Below are 24,509 nucleotides of genomic sequence, written 5' to 3' on the forward strand. Positions count from 1 at the left end.
GAACTGAACTAGAACTGAACTAGAACTGAACTAGAACTGAACTAGAACTGAACTAGAACTGAACTAGAACTGAACTAGAACTAAACAAGAACTAAACAAGAACTAAACTAGAACTGAACTAGAACTGAATTAGAACTGAACTAGAACTGAACTAGAACTGAACTAGAACTGAACTAGAACTGAACTAGAACTTGAACTGAACTAGAACTGAACCAGAGCCGAACTTAAACTTAACTAGATCTCAACTTAAACTAAGACTGACATTGAACTAATCTAACTGTGAGATGTAATTAAACTATAAGTGATCATGAACAAATCTAGAAATAATCTAGCACTGATCTAAAACTGATCCTTATGTGATCTACTAAGAATCTAGAAATGGTCTTAAACAAATCTAAAAACTGATCTACAGTTGAACTAAAACTTATCTACAAATGGTTTTAAACAGAACTAGTAAATGAACTAGAAGTGATCTCAAACTGATCTTATACTGATCTAAAACTAAAGTAATATTGCTCTCATTTATTTCTTTAAGTGTTTTGAATAATTTTGATAGCAATTTTTATTAAGCCTATTGCTAAATTGTGTTGAGAATTTCTAATAAATATTAAAATAGTTAACTACAAGTGATAAGCATTTGCCTAGCGAAAACTACACATAAAAAAACCCATAACTTCTCTCTGCTATAAAACGGTTGTTAGTTGAGACTTATACATTAAAAAAATGAACAAACAAAAACTATAGTTGGGTATAAAACAAATTAAATAAAGTTGTATGAGCAAAATAATAAATAAATTAAATAAAAATTTATGAATTTTGTATGGGGCTGACATGAAGACAGTGACAAACAAACATGCATTTAATTATGCGGGCTTGTATGTGTAAAAAAGCATTATGCACTCGACGACAATAACGATCATTTTTTAAAACGAAGATGACAACAATTTTTTTTTTTTTTTTTTTGTTGATGACGACGAAGACGAATGTAGTTCGTGTGCGTTTTTATGCAGTTTTTTTCTTGGTAAATTTACACACACTCCCTCTTCTACTCTCTGACTTATTTTTTTGCACTGAGTGCGTATGAGTGTTATTGTTTTCAAAAAAAATATATTCTTATTAGAATGTAGATATGATGGATGTGTGTGTGTGCGATTGTGTGTAAATTTTGGTTGTGAGTGAATTATATGCAAGTATGACGTTAACGTTTATAATGTTGAGGAATGATGATGGCTGCTTTGTTAATAAATTACAATTGAAACGACCAACGACTAGTGTTAAACTTTGTTGTTTTAGATAAATAGTTTGTTGTTGTTTGTTGCTTGTAGTTGATATTGTATTTTAAGCTTTAAGTAAAAGGTTATTGACCACTACAATGGGTAATTGGGTTAAATAAGAGGACTGATAAGCTTATAATGAAACAAAAAAATAATAAACACAAAAATATATAAATAATTATAAAAAATGTAATTAATAATAAAATACCAGCAACAAAAGTAGACAAACAATATAACAACAATAAAAAAGGGAGGCTTATAAAAAAGAACATACATTTTTTTTAAATGTTATAAAATTAAGAAAAATTTTAAGGCAAATTTTTAGAATGAATGAAATTATTGATTATTTCTTTTAAGTATTTTATGAGCTTTTTAAACTTATAACTTAGTTTTAATATTATGTCTAGAAAGGTTTTTAAAGCTACTTTCATTTCTAGCTTTTTTTAATCAACTATATTTATCCTTTAAGGCTAGAGCATGTCCGTCCTTCCTTTTTTTTATTTTGTTTAAATAAAATTTAGTCTCCTCTTGGTTCCATTATATCTTTGGTTTTAATTTAACAAACTTAGTTTTAATTATATTCCAAAAAAGGTTTTAACATCTACTTTTATTTCTATTTTAATTGACTTATCTATATGTATCCTTTAAAGCTGGAAAACGTCCGTCTTTCCACTTCAAAAAATTGTCTTCTATATTTAAAAATTATCTTTCTTTTCATTCCTAATTTTTTTTTCAGATTTCTTTTTATATTCTTTTTTTGGTCATTATTTCCTTTCTATAAAATTTTCTATTATTTTAACAAGATTTTGCGCATGTGTTTTTTATTTTGTCCAACAAAATTTTAACTCAAACTAAATTTTGTTCATTTCACTCAAAATGCATTTTCTTGCTTGCCTTGCATATTTAGCTTAGTACTGTTGTAGTTGTTGTTGCTGCTGTTGTAGTTGTACAATTTGATTGTACTATTTTTGTAAAGCATAGAATTTGTTGTAGGTTTGTATACGTCGTATTACGTTGAGGTTATTGAACGCCAGCGACCTAAACTTTGGCTGACTGGCTGGTTCGTTGGTTTGGTTTTTTTCATTCAGTACGTTTTTTATTCAAGTCTTTCTAAATATGCGAATGTTTTGGCTGACTAAATGGCTGGCAAAAAGTATAGTAATATAGGGAAAAAATGTCGCTATATAAATTGTATTGTTTTAAAAGAAAAAGAAGCGGGAAATTTTGTAAAGGAAATGAGTTCTTAACAAAAAAAATTTTTTAAATCTACAAAAATTTTCTTTAAAATCGTAAGGTTTTAAATAAGCTTTTTTATTACTTTTTAATTTTTAGAATTTTTTTAACAATTTTAGCAAATTATTAAGTTAGAAACAAAAGTAAACAATTTGTTGTAAAAAGCAAAAAAATGCTTTAAAATTGCTGGAAGGACGGATGCTTTAGTTGTAAAATTTACTAAAGCTTTTTTAAGTTTAAAACTTTAAAATGAAAGTAGATGTTATAAGCTTTACAACAATGTTATTAGAAATAAATAAGTATAACATAAAACTTTTTAAAAAGTCCTTATAAAATTTAATTAAATAAAAAAATTAAAATTTTTTCAAAACATTTTTTTAAGAAGGACGGACAGTTTTATTTAGAAAGTAAAGAATATTTTATTTACAGTTGTGTATATAATTAAACAGCATATCAAGAGCTTTTCTTTGGTATATGTAGATATAAAATGATGTTTGTTGTAACTTTTTTAAATAATTAGTAAATTTTTGCTAAAATTAAAAAGTTGCCAGAAAAAAACATAAAAATTTCAGGAAGGACGGATGCTTAAGCTTTATATATAAAAAACATTGAGAAATTTTAAAAACCTTTAAATGAAAGAAGCTTTTAAAAGCATTCCGTACACGTATTTAAAAATATTTGAAATATTAAAAAAAGTTCAACAAAAATTAGCTAAAATTAAAAGGTTATCAAAAAAAAGTGTTAAAGTTTCCGGAAAGACGGACGCTTAAGCTTTATATATAAAAAAGTTTGAGAAATTTTAAAAACTTTAGAAGAAAGTAGCTTTTAAAAGCTTTTTATTCATAAATTTAAAAATTTTTAAGTTATTTGAAAAAATTTAAAAAAAGTTCAACCAAAATTTTGCTAAAATTCAAAAGTTGTCAGAAAAACTTTCAAAAATTTCCGGAAAGACGGACACTTAAGCTTTATATATAAAAAAATTTGAGAACTTTTAAAAACTTTAAATGAAAGTGGCTTTTAAAAGCTTTCTATTGATAAATTTAAAAATTTTTGAATTATTTAAAAAATTATAAAAAAAGTTCAACAAAATTATATCTAAAATTCAAAAGTTGCCAGAAACAGTTTAAAAATTTCAGGAAGGACGGATGCTTTAAAAATCTAAAATGAAAGTAGTGTTTAAAAGCTTTTTATTTAAAAATTTAAAAATCTTTTAAATATTTAAAAAATTATAATAATATTATAAAAAAGTTTAACAAAAATTTTTGAAAAAAAAATTTGTAACAAAATTTAAATTTTTTGTAAATTAATTTAAATTTTTTAAACTCTTTTAATACTTATTACTTTAAACACAATTCGTAAATATTTTAACAAAATTTTATGAAACATTTTTTAAGAAAATTTTAACAAAATTTTTTTTTACGAAATTTTATGGTCAAAAATTTAATTAAATTTTATTTTTTACAACATTTAATCTTTTTTTCTTATTTTATATTAAGTTTAATGAAAAAATCAAGTTTTTTTTACAATTCAATCTTAAGCCTTTTTGCACAACAACAGCAGCAGCAACAACAACAACAACAACAAATTGTAACAAAGTCAACTGCCTAAGAGTTTAATGAACTTTTTAAGTTGTTAAGATACTCTAACTCTACAAAAGACAACTTTAGATGCCAATTTTTTTTGTTGATATTGTTGTTGTTGTTGCTGTTCATAACACCAAACTGCACAGAAACAACATGGGCAACAACAACAAAAATTCTTTACAAAACTTGTTTAGTTTGTTAGCTTTTTGGTGTGCGTATGTTAAAATTAAATTATAACAACGCAAACAAAAATGCGTTATAAATAAAAAAGAAAAAACTTTTCAAAAACTCAACATGACTCATAATATATAAAAAAAAAAACTAAAGCAAAAAAAATTTACACAAGTTATCTGTAACTCCTTTACACACTTGAATAAGTTATATTTGTTAAGGCTTTTAAGCACCTGGTCTTTGTTTTGTTCTCTTTTAAAATGTTGATTTAGGGCGTTTTGTTTTGTTTTTTTATCATTGCATAATGTAGCAAATCAATTCAAATTTTCTTAAATCTATGACTCATTTTATATTGTTTGGCTGTTATTTGTTGTTTGTCTTAATTATTAATGGTTTTTAAAAATTTATATATTGTTTTATTATTACATTTTTTATTTGAGCTTTTTATCTTAATCTATCAACACATGTCAGTTAGTTTTGTTAATAAAATTTTTTATGTTTTCTAATAATTTTTTTTTTTCAAATAAAATTTTAAGCAGATTTTGTTAAATTTGACATTAAATGTCAATGACCGCTTATATAAAGTAATTAAAATAATTTTGACAAATTTTTTATTATTAAAGTGGGTTTTGAAAATTTGATAACATGAAACAAAAATTAGATTAATAAAAAAATTTAATAAAAATTAAACAAAAATTGTGTAATAAAGAAAGACGGACGGACGGACGCTGTGCAACTTTAAAAAAAGGCTTTAACTTATTAAATTAAATTTAGGAAAAAAGTTCACACCAAAAGCTTTTTAAGCCTATAACTATAATTAATTTAAAGTTTTATAAAACTTAAAACAAACTTGAACAAAGCAGTTGATTAATTTAAATAAAAAATAAAAAATTGTCAATAATTTAAAGGGAAAGACGGACAAAATTTAGCTTAAGCCTTTTAAGTGATGAAGTCAAGTTAAACTTTAAATTAAAGTACATTTTCAGTTATTTTCCTCTATGTAATTATATATTAACAAACTGTTAAATGCTAAAACGAAAATTGTTTGGGAAATCCTGAAAGCAATTTTTCAATATTTTCTTATAAAAAAAACTATATAAAAATAGACATGGAAGGACGGACAATATTAAACTGCAAGTTGTTAACATATTGAGTTAAGTTTAATACAAAATTAAAGTTTATAATTAGTAAAAAACAGCAATATAATTAGTAATTTATATTCAATTAAAAGCTAAAACAAAAATTTGCTGGAAAACCTGCTCAATATTTTTATTATTTTCTTAATTAAGGACGGAAGGACGGACAATATTAAGCTGCAAGTAATCAACATATGGAATTAATTTTCCACAAAATTAAAGTTTATTATTGGTAAAAAGCAGCAATGTAATTAGGAATTAATATATAGTTAAAAGCTAAAACAAAAAATTTTCCGAAAACCTGCCAAATATTTTTCAATATTTTCTTAATTAATAAAAATATTGAAAATAAAGTACGGAAAGACGGACATTACTAAGCTGTAAGTAAATGAGATATTGAATTAAATTAAATACTAAATTAAACTACATAATTAATAATAATCAGCAATGTTTTCGAAAATTAATAAAAAGATTTTTAAGATCTTTTTTTAACAAAAAAAAAAAAAAATATTTTTTATTAAACAAATATTTAAAGCAGGAATGACAAGCTGGTGGGGCTAATAAGAAAGCTTTTGAGTTTTAAATTAATAAATTAATGAAGATTTAAAAAACCATTTAACAATAAACTTGAAAACTTAAAAGACCAATTTAAAAATTATTATGTAAAATATTTTAAATTTAAAATTAGAAATTATTTAAATATGTGAAGAAGGACGGACGCTTAATCATAATATTGAATAAAGTTTTGTAAATTTTAAAGATATAAAATTAAAGCTTTTCAATTAGGTAATTAAAAATAGTTAAGAGGACTTTTAAAAGATTAGAAAAGAAGAAAGAAAATTTAAAAAAAAAATCTTAAAATTTTATTTTGAATGTTTTAATTTCTTGAACAATTTTCTTTTAAATCCTCTTAAGATTTAATCTTTATGTCCCCTAAAAAAATTGCATTCTTTCCCTTTCAAAAAACCTTTTAAAAGCTCATAAAAAGAAACACATTTCCTTTATTTCCATTTAAAAAGCGAAAAAGGGAAAAAAAACACACACACACATATAATATAATGACCAGCTGAGTTCATTCAACTTTTATAACATTTTTTTTATATGCACTTTTAAATAGCAATTGTTTGTAGCTGCTGCAGCAGATTTTGCTGTTAACCTCTTAATTTTGCTGCTGCTAATGTCCAAATTATAAATATATCAGTTGCTTTTGCAATTTTCTATTTCATAAACAGCAAATACTCTACATTACATACGAACGAGAAAAAAAAACACACACAATTTTTAAGGTTACATAGTCATGTTGCTGGTAAACGTGTTACAACAACATAAAAACCAAAAAAAAATCCCTTAAAAACCCCCAGCTACCATGTAATGGCTAAAGCAAAAAAACTCACTCCTTTAAAAAGCTCTTAGCAACTAATATATAAAACACTCTTTTGTAACACCCTGGACAAGTCATGCATGCATGCCAGCATGCAGCTTCAACATTCAAAACATGTATGCAGCCATCCAACGAACCAACAACCAATGAACATAATTTTACGAAGGCTAACGGCAAACGAACTAAAATTTTACGAACAGCAAACATTCGTTTGCAACTCGTAACACAAATGGCAAAACTGCAGCTAACAAATACAGCTGCTGCGCGTCAGCCACTAACAATAAAAATGCTGCAGCTAAAGCTGCTGTTATGTATATATATAAAAGTTTAGTTATAGCTTTGTATAAGACTGACGGTCATTGAACGTTAAGTCGGTCAAAGCAAACAACAACCCCTGGCTGCAAAAAAAAAAAAAAAAAAACAAATCATATAAGAATAAGAGAAGCAAAAACTAAACTAAACTGAACTGAACTCTATCAATATGAAATTTAGCACACTGAACTTTAATGACATCAAAGGTATGAACAAATACAACTACAACAACAACAAACATAAAGGGCTCTTTATAAGACATACTTACATTTTGTTGTTGTAAAGGAAAGCAATTATTATTAACAAGGATGAAGAGGGGGTAGGGGATTCTAAAAGGCAAAGACAAATAAGGCTAACTGAATAACAATCAAAAATAATTGATATTTTTGATGATATATAAGGACAACTTTTAAAGGAATTTTATAAAATTTTAAGGACTAAGAGGACTAAAGGGTCTTGTCTATCAAATCCATGAAAATCAGGCAAATTGTTGGATTACGTTTCAAGTTATGGCTTAATAAGTATTTAAATCTTTTCTTTTGGTAATGAAAAGTTGTTTCTATATAAAAAGCTTTGTAAAAGTTTAAGCAAAGCTTTTAGCTTAATGAACTTTAGTGAGCAAATTGTTTAAACAGCTTAACGTTTAAAAATTTAGAAAAGCTTTCAGCTTAATTAGCTTTACAAAGCCAACGTTCTGAACAGTTGAATATTCTGGGAAAATTAAGCTTTTTAAGCTAAATATTGTTTTAAAAGCTTAAAGCTTTTCTACCAATAAGGCTAGAGAGCTAAAAAATATTGAACTTGAGCTAGAAAGCTTCAACATAATTAACCTGAAAGCTTTAAGCTGTAATAACAAATTTATAAGCAAATTATTGGTTTTAAGTAAACTCTCTTTAAAAAAAGCTTGTTTAATATAAAAAGCTTTATAAAAAACAAATGAAATTTTTCGCAGAAATTATATCAAATTAAAACAACAACAAAAGCTTGCTGAATGTGAAAAATATTTGATCAAGAACTTAAATTGTTTAAAAACTGAGTTTTAGTTCAAGCTTTAATAAAAATTTTTGGGGAATAAAGACAATTTTAGTAATCTTTAGTTATTAAGCTAAAAGTTTTATTTGAAAGCTTTAAGAACAGCTTTTTTTAATGTATATAGAAAGCTTAAACTTTGGCTAATTATTACTGCTAAACTTGTGTTAAGTACTAACGAAAAAAGCTTTATAGCTTTTTGTTATAAAAAATTGTGAGGAAATAAACATTTTGAGTTTTTAAAGCTTAAAAACTTAACATTTTTAAAAAGCTTTATAAAGCTTTATTCAATGCCAGGAAAAGGCTTAAATTTGGTGAACAGCTAGGTTAAACATACAAGCTTTCTAAAAGCTTAAAAGCTTAACAAATAAAAACGAACAGGTAGAGTAAAACTTCCTTGGAATATAAATTTTTTCTTGAAAGAATTTATTGTTACAAAAAGCTTTGTTAAGCTTTAAAATTAAGCTTGAAAGTGTAATAGAAGAATAAATTATAATTTAAAGATTTTGTATGGAAAATTTTCTTAAATTTTTGAAAGAAAAACTTAATATCTTTCCCTTAACATTCGAAACTTTGAAAACTCTATTGAGATATTTCTTCTAGATTTTTCTACCATTTTACGGTATGTTTAGTGCATAAACTGAAACAAAAGGTTATTGCAGTTTAAAGTCCTCAATTTGGGCAAAACAGCAACAACAACAATTGGGTGTTAAGCAGGCGGGCAGGCAGGCACACAAGCAGTTAGTTGGTCTCACTGTTAGGCTGACAATTAAGGCAGTCACACCAGCACACAAAAAATTTTAAAACAAAAAATAGTGTTCGCTATAAAGCAAAAGAAGCAAAGAGAAAAAGGGCAGCAAAGAGGGAGAGCGAGAGAGAGTGGGAGGTAGGTAAAGATAGGGGGTACCTTTAGACAATGTGCAGGCAAATACGTACAACATGCAGCTGTTTAGAAACATCAAATGAAAAATACATTATAACACTTTGCTATATAAAACCATAGATACTAATACGTTAACACTTGAACATTTCCGTTCAAATACACACGCACTTCACCAATAGGTATTAAGAAAAAAAAACACATATTAAGAACTTTTTTATTTCAGATTTAATAATGATTTGTCAATAATTTGTTCATTAATCGATGACATGAAAAATGAAACAATTTTGACATTTTTTCATTCCGTTAACTCAAAATGAAAGGCCTGTTGTATTAATTGATGTTTTACACTAACTGGGTTATAACACTTTATTAAACCAAAAACAAAATATATATTTCAACTTTGCTCTAATGACTTTTAGTTAAAGTCACATACAATATACATTTTTCGTAAAACTAAATTAACTTTTGATATTTTATTTATTTAATAACATTATTATGAATTCTATAAAAGGCCAATAACATTTGTTGAGTATTTCATTGAAAATTGACCAACCCATTTTAAGTCAGGCCAAAAAAGCGCTTCAACCAACATTTTCAACAAACGAAAGAATTGAATTGTATTAAAGCAAAAAAAAAAACGTAGTAGCAAATCAAGCAAAATGTTGACATTTCAATTACAAGCTACAATAAGCACTCCCTATATAAATATTTATACATATACCTGTTTAATTTTTTATCGAGAAAAAAAATCACTAAAGTGCAAAACAAAACACAACTGTCAAATAAAATAAACCCTTTTAAAACTAATGTTAGTTTAAAAAATATAAAAATATACTTCTAACTTAGTGCTAAACTCCAAAGCGAAAAAATTTTCAGAATAAAAGCTTTGTCTTAGAAGTTATAGCTAAAAAACGCTTAAATAAATTTAGGCGTTTTTAGACTTTAAAGCAAAAATTACAAAATTTCTTACAGAAAACTAATTGCCTTACAATTTGAACATAAAAACAAAAAGAAAATTTATAAAAACTCTGGCAGTATAAGAGTTATGGTCAAAAACGCTTAAACATATTAAAGCGTTTTTTTGTTAAAAAGTTAAAAATAAGAAAATTTCTTATAGAAACCAATTGCCATACAATTTAAACATAAAAACAAAAAGAAAATTTATAAAATCTCTGGCGGTTTAAAAAGTAAGGCCGAAAACGCTTAAATATATTAAAGCGTTTTTTGTTAAAAAGTTAAAAATTAAAAAAAAATCTTATAGAAACCAATTGTCAAATAATTTAAACATAAAAACAAAAAGAAAATTTTTTAAAATTTTGGCAGTTTAAGAGTTATAGTCAAAAAAGTCAAATTTAATTTAAGCGATTTTTTGTTAAAAAGTTTAAAAGCAAAAAATTTCTTATAGAAACCAATTGCCATACAATTTAGACATAAAAAATTAAAGATCATTTTTAATAAACTCTGGTAGTTTAAGAGTTATGGTCAAAAACGTTAAATTTAATTTAAGCGATTTTTTGTTAAAAAGTTTAAAGCAACAAATTTCTTATAGAAACCAATTGCCATACAATTTAGACATAAAAAATTAAAGATCATTTTTAATAAACTCTGGTAGTTTAAGAGTTATGGTCAAAAACGTTAAATTTAATTTAAGCGATTTTTTGTTAAAAAGTTAAAAAGCAAAAAATTTCTTATAGAAAACCAATTGCCATACAATTTAGATATAAAAATGAAAGAAAATTTTTAATAAACTCTGGTAGTTTAAGAGTTATGGTCAAAAACGTCAATTCTAATTTAAGCGATTTTTTGTTAAAAAGTTTAAAAGCAAAAAATTTCTTGTAGAAACCAATTGCTTTAAAATTTTAACATAAAAATTTTTACAGTTTTTAAGTTAAAGCTAAAAACGTGAAACAAAATTTAAGCGATTTTTGGTTGAAATGCTTAAAGTTTATTATTTTCTTTCAAAAACCAAATTTGCTTTAAAATTTTAACATAAAAACTGAAAGAAAATTTATAAAAATTCCTGCAGTGTAAGAGTAATGGTCAAAAACGTCAAATCTAATTTAAGCGATTTTTTGCTAAAAAGTTAAAAATGAAAAATATTCTTACAGAAAACCAATTGCCGTAAAATTGTAACATGAAAGTTTAAAGAAAATTTAAAAAAAAATTGTTTAGTTTTAAAGTTAAAGCTAAAAACGTTAAACAAAATTTAAGCGTGTTTGCTTGAAATGCTAAACAAAATGCTGAATTTTAATTTTTAAGCTAAAATTGACAAAATTAACTTTTTATCGTGTTTTTTTGTCATGAGTTTTAGTGATTTTTTAAAAAGCGATTTTAAGCGATTTTTATCCAAAAACGCCAAAATTAAGATGAAAAATAAATTCTTGTTTAATTTCGAAGCTATTACTGAAAAAATTTTGCTATTTTGAACAAAACGTTTTTAGGTGATTTTTTTTTTTTTTTTTGAAAAAGCACCAAAATTTAAAATGTTCATTCTAAAGCGATTTTTGTTTTAATAACAAAATTTCATTAAAAGTTTTCTTAAGGAAAATTAATATTTGCTTAGTTATTTCATTAAATCTGATAAAATTTTGATTGTTATCGCTTTAGTTTAAGGCGATATTTGGCCCTTTTTTTGGATTATTTAAAGGGTTAATTAGGTTTTGTTTCCTTTTCCTGTTTGTTTTTACTTGAATTTAATTACCTTAATAAATTTATTTATTTATGTATTTGTTATAAGTTGAGGGAGCATAAGAAAATCCTTAAATATTTAAGGGACGAATGAACTTTTAAGTTAATGTTTGGTTTGTTGTTGTTGTTGCTGGTGCTGTTGCCGTTTGGCATAAACCAGGTTAACAGGTTCAATGAACTTTGGCCACTAAGGATACAAAACAAAACTCATACTACAGCTCTAGCTCTACTAATTACCTCAATTTTGTAGAAGAAAAGAAAAGAAGGCAAGAAGAGTGAAAAGGAGCATGATGATTTTCAGTTTTGGCTATAAAGCTTCCTGTATTAAGTATATAAATACTAACACTCATACAAGAAGAAAAACGAGAGTGCTGTTGTTGTTTTTGTTGCACAACACAATTTTTTTTTTTTTTGCTATTAACTGAAAGAAAGGCAAATAAAGGATTTGTATTACGTTTAAAGGCGCTTTTTGTTAGAACTAAAGGGTTGTTGATGTTACCCATTGTAGGGTATTTACCCTTAATAGCGAAAAATTACTTGTCTTTAAGTTTTCTAGCCTGCCTGCCTGCTGCTAGTCTCGTACGCAATTTTATAACCAATTTTCTAACACCCACATTCCCCTTTTGTTTTCCACAGCAATTGCCTGTCTTCAGTTCCCATTCTCTGCTTGCTATTTCTAGAACATTCTCTTACACATACATACATACATATATACATATAAACACATACATATATAAACACAATTGACGTCATTGTGTATAGTTACGAGAACAAGTAGACAATAACCTCGAGTTCATTTACCTTTTTGTGGTTACAAACAAACTCATCATCAGCAACATCATCATCACCACCACCACCGTCATCAGCATTCACATGCTCATCATTATTATCATAATCAACATTATGATGTTAAGCTGCATAATGTTATGCTGTTTTTAGTTGCTGCAGCTCATGTTGTTTCTGCTGCCGTTGCAGCTGCTTCTTGCCATGGCCATTACTCTATGAGCTAAATTTTGTTCTCGTCATATTTGCAATATACTCCTGAGCAGCCGAGTACTACTATTCGGCTATTGAGTTAGAGAGAGAAAGTTTTTCTAGTTTTTAGCTTAAATATTACAAGAAGAGTAAGTGTTCGGAGGGGTCAGATGAGTGTTGTGCCTGATGAAATGAGGTGCATATTTGTTGCGCAAAATGTTGTTCATTCTTGTTCTCTATAGAATATGGAGGGAAAAATGAAAAATGTGTTTATAAATAAAATAGATAGAATAGAAATGCGAAATAAAGGGTCCTTTGTACAAAAAAAAAAAACACAGATGCGTAGCTAAGCAAAATATTAAAAAAATCAAGATTTTTTTGTTTTAATCCAACTACAGACGTATGCGTAACTTTTATAAGAAAAAAAGTAATCATACGTCTAGGTGGAATAAAGAACACTTCCTTTTTTAACGAAAATTAACAGTTTTTAAAAGTTTTTCTCTCATTTTAAAACATAATTTGTGAATTTTATAAAAATTAATTGTAAATTTTTGAAATTTTTAAGAAAAATTAACAAAATTTTTAATTTTCCTTTAAAGCGAAATTAGGCGATTTTTGTGTAAAAGCAAAATTTTATACCCAACGACTCCGTATTTGTATTAAAACTTAAATCTCTTAAAAATTTCAAAATATTACTTTTAGTTCAAAAGTTATAGCAAAAAACCGCTAAAATAACTTTAAGCGATTTTTTCTCACAAAGCTAAAATTGCCAAGCAACTTTCGCTAAACAAATTGTTCATAAATTTACACCTAAAAATGTCAAAAATTTTTGGAAAAACACTTTTAATTCAAAAATTTTAGAAAACCCCAAAAAAATAATTTAAGCGATTTTTTGTTTAAAAGCTGTAAATGTTAATTTTTATAACAAATGAATTATTATTGAGATTACAAAAATAAAACTGTAAAATTTTATAACATAAAACTTTTTGTTTAGAAATTATGGCAAAAAACGTTAAAATCATTTTAAGCGATTTTTTTGCTTAATAGCTAAAAATGCTAATGTTTTTATGTAAAACATATAAAGCTTAATTTTACGCTTAAAAAAAGTAAATATTTTGGAAAAAAAAAACTTTTATTTAAAAGTTTATTATAAAAAACGCTAAAATAAATTTAGGCGCTTTTTTTGCTTTATAGCTAGAAATGTTTATTTTCGAAAAAAAATGAATGTTTATAAAATTCAAATATATATTTTGTAAAATATTAAGAAAATAAACTTTTAGTTTTGAAATTGGCGCTGTTTTCGTAAAAGTATATTTAGGCGATTTTTTTGCTAAAAGTTAAAATATTGAAAAATTTCTTTTATTTAATGTTTTTTTAAAGAATTTAAAGGTTTGCATTGGCAAAAGTGTTTAAAACAAGTTGTTAGTTTAACAATTATGTGGAGTTTTGTAAAAGTGTATTTAAGCGATTTTTTGCTTTAAGTTAAATAATTGAAAATTTTCTTTTAGAAAATGGTTTGTTAAAGAATTTGACAGCTAATTATAAATAAAATTTTTTAAGAAATCTTTTAGTTAAGAAGTTTAGGTAAATTTTGAAAAAAATCTATTTAGGCGATTTTTTGCTAAAAGTTAGATAATTGAAAATTTTCATTTAGAAAATGGTTTGTTGAAGAATTTGAAAGCTAATTATGAAAAAAATTTGTAAAAAAAACACTTTTAGTTAAAGAGTTTAGGTTATTTTTGAAAAAAAATTTGTTTAAGCGATTTTTTGCCAGATGTTAGATAATTGAAAATTTTCCTTTAGAAAATGGTTTGTTGAAGAATTTTAATGTTAATGAAGAACAAAATTTTTGAACAAAATCTTTTACTTTAGCAGTTTAAGTCATTTTTGAAAAAGTTTGTTTAAGCGTTTTTTGTTCAAAGTTCAGTTAAAAAAAATTCCCCTTTTTTATGACTCAATTGTTTGTGCAGTCTTCATGCTAAAACAGTTATATGTTTTTCAAATGATTCATTTGTTTTTTTATCATAAAAATTTATTACCTTTTTGATAAAATTTCTTAAAAAAAAAACTGACATTTTTTAACAAAATAAACAAAAACTACAAAGAAATTTTTTAATTCATTGAAAACGTAAACAAATTATGAAACTTCAACGTCTATGGACTGCAAAATAGTGAACAGCAACAACAACAACAAACAGTCAGCAAAAATATAAAGAAAAGACAACAGCAGCAGCAGCATTTCTAAGCGAAGTTGTTATTAGTGTGATGATTACAATGATGACGATGTTGTTTGGATACGTTAGTGTTACAGCATCATAATGTTCGATGAGGAAGAGTGTGTATAGGTACGAATGTTTATGTGTTTAAATGGTTGTTGATGATGTTGTTGTTGTTGAGAAATTTTTGCTCTCACTTTCTATGAAAAACATGTTTATTTTATTTCTTTTTTTTTTTTTGAAGGGGAGTTGAAGTATACAAGGGAAGGAAACAAGAAGAAAGCTGGGTTTTGTGTGTAAAAAAAATCTCGGTCGCATCTGCTTTTAGTTGATGTAAGTGTGTTTGTGCTAACAAGCTACTGAACTCATCATCGTCATGTTGTTTAACATCATTATGATGCTTTACAAATGCAAAGAAGTAGAAAAAAAACTAAAACAACTTTAGCTGAGTTCATTCACTTTTGCTTTGGCAAAAAACAAGCAAGAAGAGTAGAACAACAACAACAAAATTAGTAAAAATAAAAAGCAATAAAAAAGGGGTCGTCGCTTGAAATCAAAACAAATATGGCGCTAAATTTTTTCATATAAGGAAGTTTTGTTTAGGGGGTAAGAACCATTATAGGAAGTGATAGTTTGAGGAAAATTTTAAAGAATTTTCTAACATTTCTTTAAACAATTTTAAAAAATTTTCTAAAATTTTTTTTAAATGATTTTAAAATCTTTTTATAAAAATCGCTTAAATAAAATTTTACGTTTTTAAACATAACTGCTAAACAAAATGGACTTCTTTGAAATTTTCTTCACATTTTATACAGAAATTTAAACAAAAATTTATTTTTCATTATAAAATTTTAATATTTAGCGATTTTACAAAAAATCACCAAAAATCTCGTTTGCGTTTTTAACCCTAGCTCTTTAAATAATAGAAAAATTTTGAATTATTTTTCAGTTTTTAAGTTTAAATTTAACAACAAATCGTTTTCCCTAAAAAATTTCAAATTTAATGTTACTTTTCTAAAAAGCGCCTAAATAGAATTTAACGTTTTTAAATATAACTGCTTAACGAAAAGAGTTATTTTAAATTTTATTTCAGTTTTAGTATTTTAAATTAACAGTAATTCATTTTCCATTAAAATATTTACATTTTTTTAATATTTCGGAAAAAAACGCCTAAAAATACTTTTACTTTTTTAGCCATAACTTCTATACTAAACGAGTTATTTGGAAATATTTTTAAGTTTTATGGTTTAAATTGATCATAAAATCATTTTTCATAAGAAAATTTTAATTTTCTTTTCATTCGAAACAAAAAAACGCCTAAACCATTTGAAACGTTTTTAACAAAAATTTAAAAACTAAAAGTCATATGTTTGCAATTTCTGGGTTAAAATTTATTTACTAAGCGTTTTTTTCTAAAAAACTAACATTTTCGGCTTTTAAACAAAGAAAACGCCTAAATTGATTTTAACGTTTTTATCCATAGTTTCTAAACAAAAAGTGTTATTGAGAAAATGTTTACGGTTTTAAGGTTAAAATCAAACTACTATAAGTTCTGCATGAAAAAAATAAGATATTTAGCTTTTAAACAAAAAATCGCCTAAATTTTTTTAGAGTTTTTATTCTAACTTTTAAACTAAAAATGGTATTTTGAAAATTTTTACTATTTTTGAGTTGAAATTTAACAGCAATTTATTTGGGTGCAAAAAATTTTAAATTAAAGCTTTTTAACAAAAAACGCCAAAATAGACTTTGGCGTTTTTTGGATTAAGTCTTGATTTTGAAATGATATTTTAACACTTTTACAGTTCTTAATAATATTTCCAAATTTCTCCCCATTTTTCTTTTAGTTTTACATAATTTTCTAAAAATTTTTTTAGAACTTTTCAAAATTTGTCTTTTTTTCTCTTGCACCGAAAAAAAGTCTTTACTTTAAAAAATTATTATTATTATTTCTACTTTGTAGGTCATTGAACTATTGTTAGCTGAAATGAACTCTATATAAAATACAATTTTTGTTGTTGTTGTTGTTGTTGTATATTCACATTAATATGTGCAAAATGCACTTTATCTAACTAAACAAAACAAATTCACTCCTCTTAATAAACTACTCCACTAATACACAGCAAAGCACTCAGTAATATTTTTCTTTACTCAATCACTCACTCATCACTCTCTCTCTATCTCTTATCTAAACTCAAACATACTTATGTAAACAAATTTATACGTAATAGCATGTAAAACAAAAACTATCACATTCATTCTTCAATGAATGTGACAAAAAAAGCTCTTCTCTATCACACATACTCTCGTCGCATACACTCTCCCTCTAACTAACTATCTCTAATACTTCGTTTCTTGCTTATTGATAAAACAAAGAGAGAGAGAGAATTTTGTTAAGACTTCGTTTTAAAAACGAAGTATAAAAGCAGAGAACAAAAAAAAAACTACACACCACTACAACAACAATACAATTTAAAAACAAAACAAAAAAAAGAGCTCCATATTTCGAGGTTTTTGACCGAAATGTGGGTCACGACAATGGCGAGTTCGATGAACTAAACGAAGCAAAGCAAAGCAATACAATCAGTCGTATAATCATCATACATTCATCTACACACAATCATACAAAATTTGTTTTTATTTTTTTTTTTGTTATTGTATTTGTAAGTGCTAGTGTCGTTTTGAATGTTTGTGTTATTGTGCTGTATATTAATCGTCATATTACATTTTGTTGTGTGTCTTTTATACGTTGCCGTTGTTGTTGTTGCTATTTGTAGTTTTAAATAATTATTAATGATGTTAAGAGTTCGACAAAAACAAACACAGCATAAGACAACAAAAAAAAATAGGTTTTATTTTTGGTGGGAGTTTGTGTGTAACCAGAGTAGGGAGTTGGAGTTTTGTGTTTTGGGAGCGTGTGTTAGTATGGGGGTGGGAGATTAAAAGTGATTAATATCAAATGTAGTGGAAAAATTAACAAAAAAAAAAAAAAATAAGATTAAAATGTATTTTTTTTTAAATAATTTAAAATAATTAGTAAAAATTAATTAAGTCTTTAGTCTAATCTATAGTCTAGTCTATAGTATAGTCTATAGTCTAGTATATAGTCTAGTCCATAGTCTAGTCCATAGTCTAGTCTATAATCTAGTCTATAGTCTAGTCTATAGTCTAGTCTATAGTCTAGTCTATAGTCTAGTCTATAGTCTAGTCTATAGTCTAGTCTATAGTCTAGTCTATAGTCTAGTCTATAGTTTAGTCTATAGTCTAGCCTATAGTCTAGTTTTAAGTCTAGTCTATTCTATAGGTTAGTCTATTGTCTAGTCTATAGTATATTCTATAGGATAGTCTATTGTCTAGCCTATAGTCCATTGTCCAGTCTATAGTCTATTCAATAGTCAAGTATATACTATAGTCCAGTCTTTAGTCTTGTCTAAAGTATAGACTTTAATTTTTAGTCAAGTCTAGAGTCTAGTCTTAAGTCTAGTCTATAGTCTAGTCTATAGTCTAGTCTATAGTCTGGTCTATAGTCTAGTCTATAGTCTAGTCTATAGTATAGTCTATAGTCTTGTCTATAGTCTAGTCTATAGTCTAGTCTATAGTATAGTCTATAGTATAGTTTATAGTCTAGTCTATAGTCTAGTCTATCGTCTAGTCTATAATCTACTCTATAGTCTAGTTTATAGTTTAGTTTATAGTCTAGTCTATAGTCTAGTCTATAGTCTAGACTATAGTCTGGTCTATAGTCTAGTTTATAGTCTAGTCTATAGTCTAGTTTATACCCTAGTCTATAGTCTAGTTTATAGTATAGTCTATAGTCTAGTCTATAGTCTAGTTTATAGTCTAGTTTATAGTCTAGTTTATAGTCTAGTTTATAGTCTAGTTTATAGTCTAGTCTATAGTCTAGTTTATAGTCTAGTCTATAGTCTAGTTTATAGTCTAGTTTATAGTCTAGTATATAGTCTAGTCTATAGTCTAGTCTATTTTCTAGTTTCTAGTCTAAAATCGAAAGTTCTACAAACTTTTTAAAATATTTTTTCCCAATTTCAAATTTTTTTTTAAATTTATTCTTACTTTTTTTTCGATTTTTATAAATTTGTCTCCTTAGTAGCGTTCATTAGTTATTTTATACGTTAAGAACATTTTCTTTGAATTATTTTAGTTTTCTGCTGTTGTAGTTGTTTTATATTTATTTTTTGCAAAATGTGAATGTCCTCTGTTAGCCCACAAAAATAATCAAAAAAAAAAAAAAACACTAACAACAACTAAAACGAATGCAACTACAGAAAAAACAACAAAAAACATTTAATGTAGCGCGAGGTTGACGACTGCTCAGCTCTACACAACTCAGCTGGCAGTCTTAAATGCACACACAACTGCAGCAACAATGAACATAATAAAGACTCCCTCCCCTGCTGCCACCACCCTTTACAAAAAAAAGAAACCATTGAATAACTACATACTAAGAGAGGAAGAGAGAGAGAGAGAGTGAGCTCTGAAAATAAGTGCATATGCAAAAATACTGCACTAAAACACAAATAGAGCCTTCACTTTACTAATACACTCAAACCAACAAACTCGTGTGTATGTTTAAAAAAAGCCCCTCATAGCTCTTGGCTGCTGCTCCCCTTTTAGAAAGAAAATAACAATGCTCACGTGTTTGTCAAATTACTCATTCCAAAAACGGGGGGCTGCTCTCTTGATAGTTTAAAATTGAGTGATTTTTTTTGTTGTCGTTGTCGTTTGAGTGCTTTTGAGTAAATTATGTAGAGTAGAGGAATTCAAACAATCATTCGCAAATTGTGTGTCAAACGTAACGGACGTGTTTACGTGAGAGTGACTTAATATAGAAAAAAAAAAAAAAAATAAAGAAAATAAATAAATTTTATAAAAATCAAGCAAATTTTAATTAAAATTACAACAAAAAAACGCGTCGTTAAATTATAATAAAATTTTATTAAAGAAAATAAAGAAAAATATTTTTTGGATTTATTAAAAATATAAAGAAAAAATTTTAAAAATTATAGAAAAATATTTATTAAATTAAAAACTCAAAAAAAACCTTTTATTTAAAGGTTTTTTTAATTTAAGAAAATTAAGTGAGAATTAAAGAAAATAGCAAAATTTTTAGCAAATTTTTTTAAAAAAAATTAAAAATTGGCGCGTGTTTTTATTAAAAAAATAAAGAAATTTTAAAAAGGAAATTCATTATTAACAACTCAAGCTGAATTTCAAAGCAAAAAGAAGCAAAAATGTTCCTTAATAGCAAATTTTAAGAAAATATTTATTTCAAAAAATAAAAAAAAAAACAGAAAATTTTTTCACAAATTTTCTAACAAAGTGTCATTGAAACCAAAAATTTAAGAAAAATTGATAAAAATAATTAAAAATCAAAAAATAAAAATTTCTTAAACAAAATGGTGTGTGCTATGCAAGAATTAAATACCACCGCAGTGGCTATAAATGAAACTCATCATCATCATCTGCAACATCAACAACAGCATCATCATCATCTCCAGCAACAGTTACAACATAGCCTGCAGCAGCAACAACAATTGCCACAACAGGTTGAAATAGTTAGAACATTGCCCACGCATTTTACACAACATTTACAACAATCTCCACAACAAATGACCACCATAGTGGTTCTAACCACCCCCAGCAGCCATACAGTGGGACAAACAACACAGCAAACGGTTATAAATGTACAGCAACAAGCTAATACAAATCTTTTGCAAACACAAAATATTATAACGCAGCAACAGCAACAACAACAGCAGCAACATTTGAGCAATTCGAATAAAAGTCAACAATTAAAGAAACAACATGCTTCTTTAGTTAGATTATTGGAATCGGCGCCTATAACTAAGAAATCTTTGAAAATTCAAAAACCGCAACAACAAAATACTAGTCCTCAGTTACAGCAACAAATTGTAATACCTCAATTACAACAACAGCAGCAGCAAACACAACAACAAATTATTTATGTTAAACAGCAACAAACAACGCCGCAGCAAACGTTGACCTTAACGCAACAGCAGCCACAATTAGCTCAACAATTGGCACAACCAAAAAGACTGAAAACAAACTCCTCCTCATCATCCTCTTCCTCCGCTACCACCACCACCAACACAACAACGACGACTTCATTAACCCTAACAAAACAGCCACAGCAACAACAATTAGTAGTATTAACACCTGCAACAACACCAGCAGCAGCAGGAAATCTTAGTGATAATAGCAACATTATAAAGACATTAAACAACACCTCTAATCACAATTTATTAAGTACAATTAATACAAATTATGATCATAATCAGGAATATCAAAAACCTCAAGAGCAACAACAACAGCAGCAGCAACAACAACAATTGCCTCTTAAAACTGACAACAATGAATCAGGCATAGAAGAAGAGCCAGAGGATTCAGCTACTCAAACAACAAACGAAAGCAAATTGAATATCTCCAACAACATTAAGGAATTGGCCTATGAGCCGCAACAATGTCCTTGGAAAAAGATAAGATTTGCTCGTGAATTAAAGCAAAAAGAACAAATGCAAAAGCAACAAGAATTTAAAGAGGAGAAAACGATAACAGATAATGAACAAAATATTAACAACAACAATAACTCTTCCAATTACTCCTCCTCAACAAATGCCGCAACTAACTCAAATTATGAATTAAACCTCGCCGAACAAACCCACAAAGAAATTGCCATTTTGCTACAACAGCAACATCAAAACTATCAGCAACAACAACAACAGCAGCAGCAGCAACAACAACACCGTCGCGATAGCTCCGATTCAAATTCATCTCTAATCAGCAACACCTCTAGCACACACTCCCTTAGCAATGGTTGTACCTGTACGCCCCAACAGTTGACCCAACGACATGATACAACCAACGAAGATGATTTCTATTTAGATCGTCGAAACTCCAGCCTATCAGCCGAAGAAATGGACAACGAATCTATTGTACTATTACCCTGTCAGTGTGCCGATTGTCATCCGGATAATATGGATGATTCGGGCTGTGATGATGATCAAAAAGAAGAGGATTTGACAACGTTAAATTATTTATGTCAGAAATTTGATGAGAATTTAGAAACGGGCAAACATGCAGCAAATAGTAATAATGCCAATAATCATATAAATAATAATAATACACAAACCACCGATTTAGTTAAAGTGGCCATAGTTAAGAGAGAGGATAAGGAGCAGAGAACGCCGCTAATGGGGAAACAGCAAAAGGATGAAGTAGGTTTTTTTTTTGGGGGCGTACAAAAAAAAGAGACAAGAAGCTTAAAGATATCATGATAGTAACAATTTTTTAAAAAAGATTTAAAAAAAATTCTTTATAATTAGAGAAATTTTGAATTTTAAAAATTTCTAACCTCAAATTGAAATTTTTTTCAAATTCAAAATTTTCTTTCAGATTTTCGTAAAATTTTAAGAAATTTTCAAAATAATGACTTTGACAGATGAATTTTGTTAAATTTTTGGTTAAAATTGTAAAATTAAGATTTTTAAAAATTTCTAACCTCAAATTAAAATTTTGAAATTTCGTTTAATTTGGCAAATTGAAATTTTGGCGAAAATTTCAAATTTTAAAAAACCTAACCTCAAAATAAAATTTTCAAAATTCAGTAATTTTGACAAATTTTTATTAAAAACTGATAGAGGATTAAGGTTTAAGAAATATTTAAATAAAATTTTCTTAAATTTCTCGAAATTTTGGCGAAAATTTCAAATTTTAAAAAACCTAACCTCAAAATAAAATTTTCAAAATTCCATAATTTCGGCAAATTTTTGTTTAAATCGATAAATAATTAAAGTTTAAGTAAGATTTAAATAAAATTTTCTTAAATTTCTTGAAATTTTGGCTAAAATTTTAAATTTAAAAAAACCTAACCTCAAAATGAAAATTTCAAAATTCCGTAATTTCGGCAAATTTTTGTTTAAAATTGATAGAAAATTAAAGTTTAAGTAACATATAAAGCTAATTTATATAAAATTCCGCCTTTTAAAGGAAATATTTTAAATTTAGAAAAAATTGAATTATTTATTTAAAAATTTTGACAAAATTTCAGTTTTCTTTAAAAAGGTTTTTAATCTTTTACAGTTAAAAATTTTCTAAAATATTTTTGGGTGTTTTTAGCGTTTTTTTATTTTAAATTTTTAAAGATTTTTTCACATTAAATATTTTATTAATTTTTTATATTTTCTTTCGCTCTCTTCTCATTATAGGGTTTCTTCCGCCGTTCCATACAGCAAAAAATCCAATATCGTCCCTGTACAAAAAATCAACAATGCAGCATTTTGCGTATAAATCGCAATCGTTGTCAATATTGTCGCCTGAAAAAGTGTATAGCCGTCGGCATGAGTCGTGATGGTAAGTTTTTATTTCTCTCTACTTAATATTTATTTAACATAATTATTTAAATAAACAACAAATTATAAAGAAATTTTGCACACAAGAGGGAAACAAAATTTCGCAATAACATTAAACATGTGCCAAAAATAAGTAAATAAAACTTAACTCCCCATACATACGCACATACATACATACATTCATATGTTTAAGTTTAAACAAGTGTTTAAGGTTATTAACCCTTTTGCGGCTGTTTGAAATTTTTATTTTTACAGTATTAATTAAGATGTTGTTGTTGTTATACAGACTTCATCAGTCATGCAAAAGTTAGTTCTAATCTAGTTCATAGTCTAGTCTAAAGTATAGTCTATATTCTAGTATAGACTCTAGTGTAAAGTATACACTAGACTAGTAATTAGTCTAGTCTATAATAATCTCTATAGTCTAGTCTATGGTTTAGTCTATAGTTTAGTCTATAGAATAGACAAGTCCAGTATAGGGTCTAATCTATAGTTTAGTCTAATGTATAGTCTAGCATATAGCCTAGTCTAGAGTCTAGTCTATAGTTTAGTCTATAATCTAGACTATAATCAAGACTATAGTCTATTGTCTAGTCTATAGTCTACTCTATTGTCCAGGCTATAGCCAAGCCTGTAGTCAAGTATAGAGTCTAGTCTATAGTCAACTTTATAGTCTAGTCTATAGCATAGTACATTCTATAGCCTAGAGTAAAGTATAAGTATAAAGTACAGAATAGTAAATAGTCTAGTCTACACTATCCTCTATAGTTTAGTCTTTATTCTAGTCTATAGTCTAGTCTGTAGTCTAATCTATAGTCTAGTCAGTAGGCTAGCCTGTAGTCTAATCTGTAGTCTAGTCTATAGTTTAGTCTATAGTATAGTGTATAGTTTAGTCTACAGTCCAGTCTAAAGTCTAGTCTATAGTCTCATCTATAGTCTAGTCTATTGTATATTTAGAGTCTCGTTTATAGTCTAGCCTATAGTTTAGTCTATAGTCTAGTCTGTAGTATAGTCTATTGTCTATTCTATAGTCTCGTCTATATTCTAGCCTATAGTTTAGTCTATAGTCTAGTCCGTAGTCTAAGCTGTAGTCTAGTCTTTAGTGCAGTCAATAGTCTAGTCCTTAGTGTAGTCTATAGTCTAAACTAAAATCTAGTCAAAAGGTCAGTCTATAGTCTACTCTGTATTCAAGTATAGTCTATACTCTTGTCTATTGTCTGGTATATAATCTACTCTAGTCT

The 24,509-nt window shown here is 26.6% G+C and overlaps 1 protein-coding gene across 2 annotated transcripts in view; it reads left to right on the forward strand.

Annotated features, from left to right (window-relative positions):
• LOC111685948 (ecdysone-induced protein 75B, isoforms C/D-like) overlaps window positions 1–24,509 on the forward strand; it is an 84,267-nt gene that overhangs the window by 29,520 nt on the left and 30,238 nt on the right. Inside the window, exons 1-2 of one of the 2 annotated variants that reach the window (XM_046951203.1) lie at window positions 19,958–22,134; window positions 23,125–23,269. In XM_046951203.1, coding sequence (XP_046807159.1) covers window positions 20,296–22,134; window positions 23,125–23,269 — 1,984 coding nt within the window. In that variant the 5' untranslated portion in view covers window positions 19,958–20,295. Of the gene's footprint in view, window positions 1–19,957; window positions 22,135–23,124; window positions 23,270–24,509 lie in introns of those variants that run through there. The other variant, XM_046951204.1, reaches the window with a different exon arrangement.

This window comes from Lucilia cuprina, chromosome 5, assembly GCF_022045245.1.
Source record: "Lucilia cuprina isolate Lc7/37 chromosome 5, ASM2204524v1, whole genome shotgun sequence".
NCBI classification, from domain to species: Eukaryota; Metazoa; Arthropoda; class Insecta; order Diptera; family Calliphoridae; genus Lucilia; species Lucilia cuprina.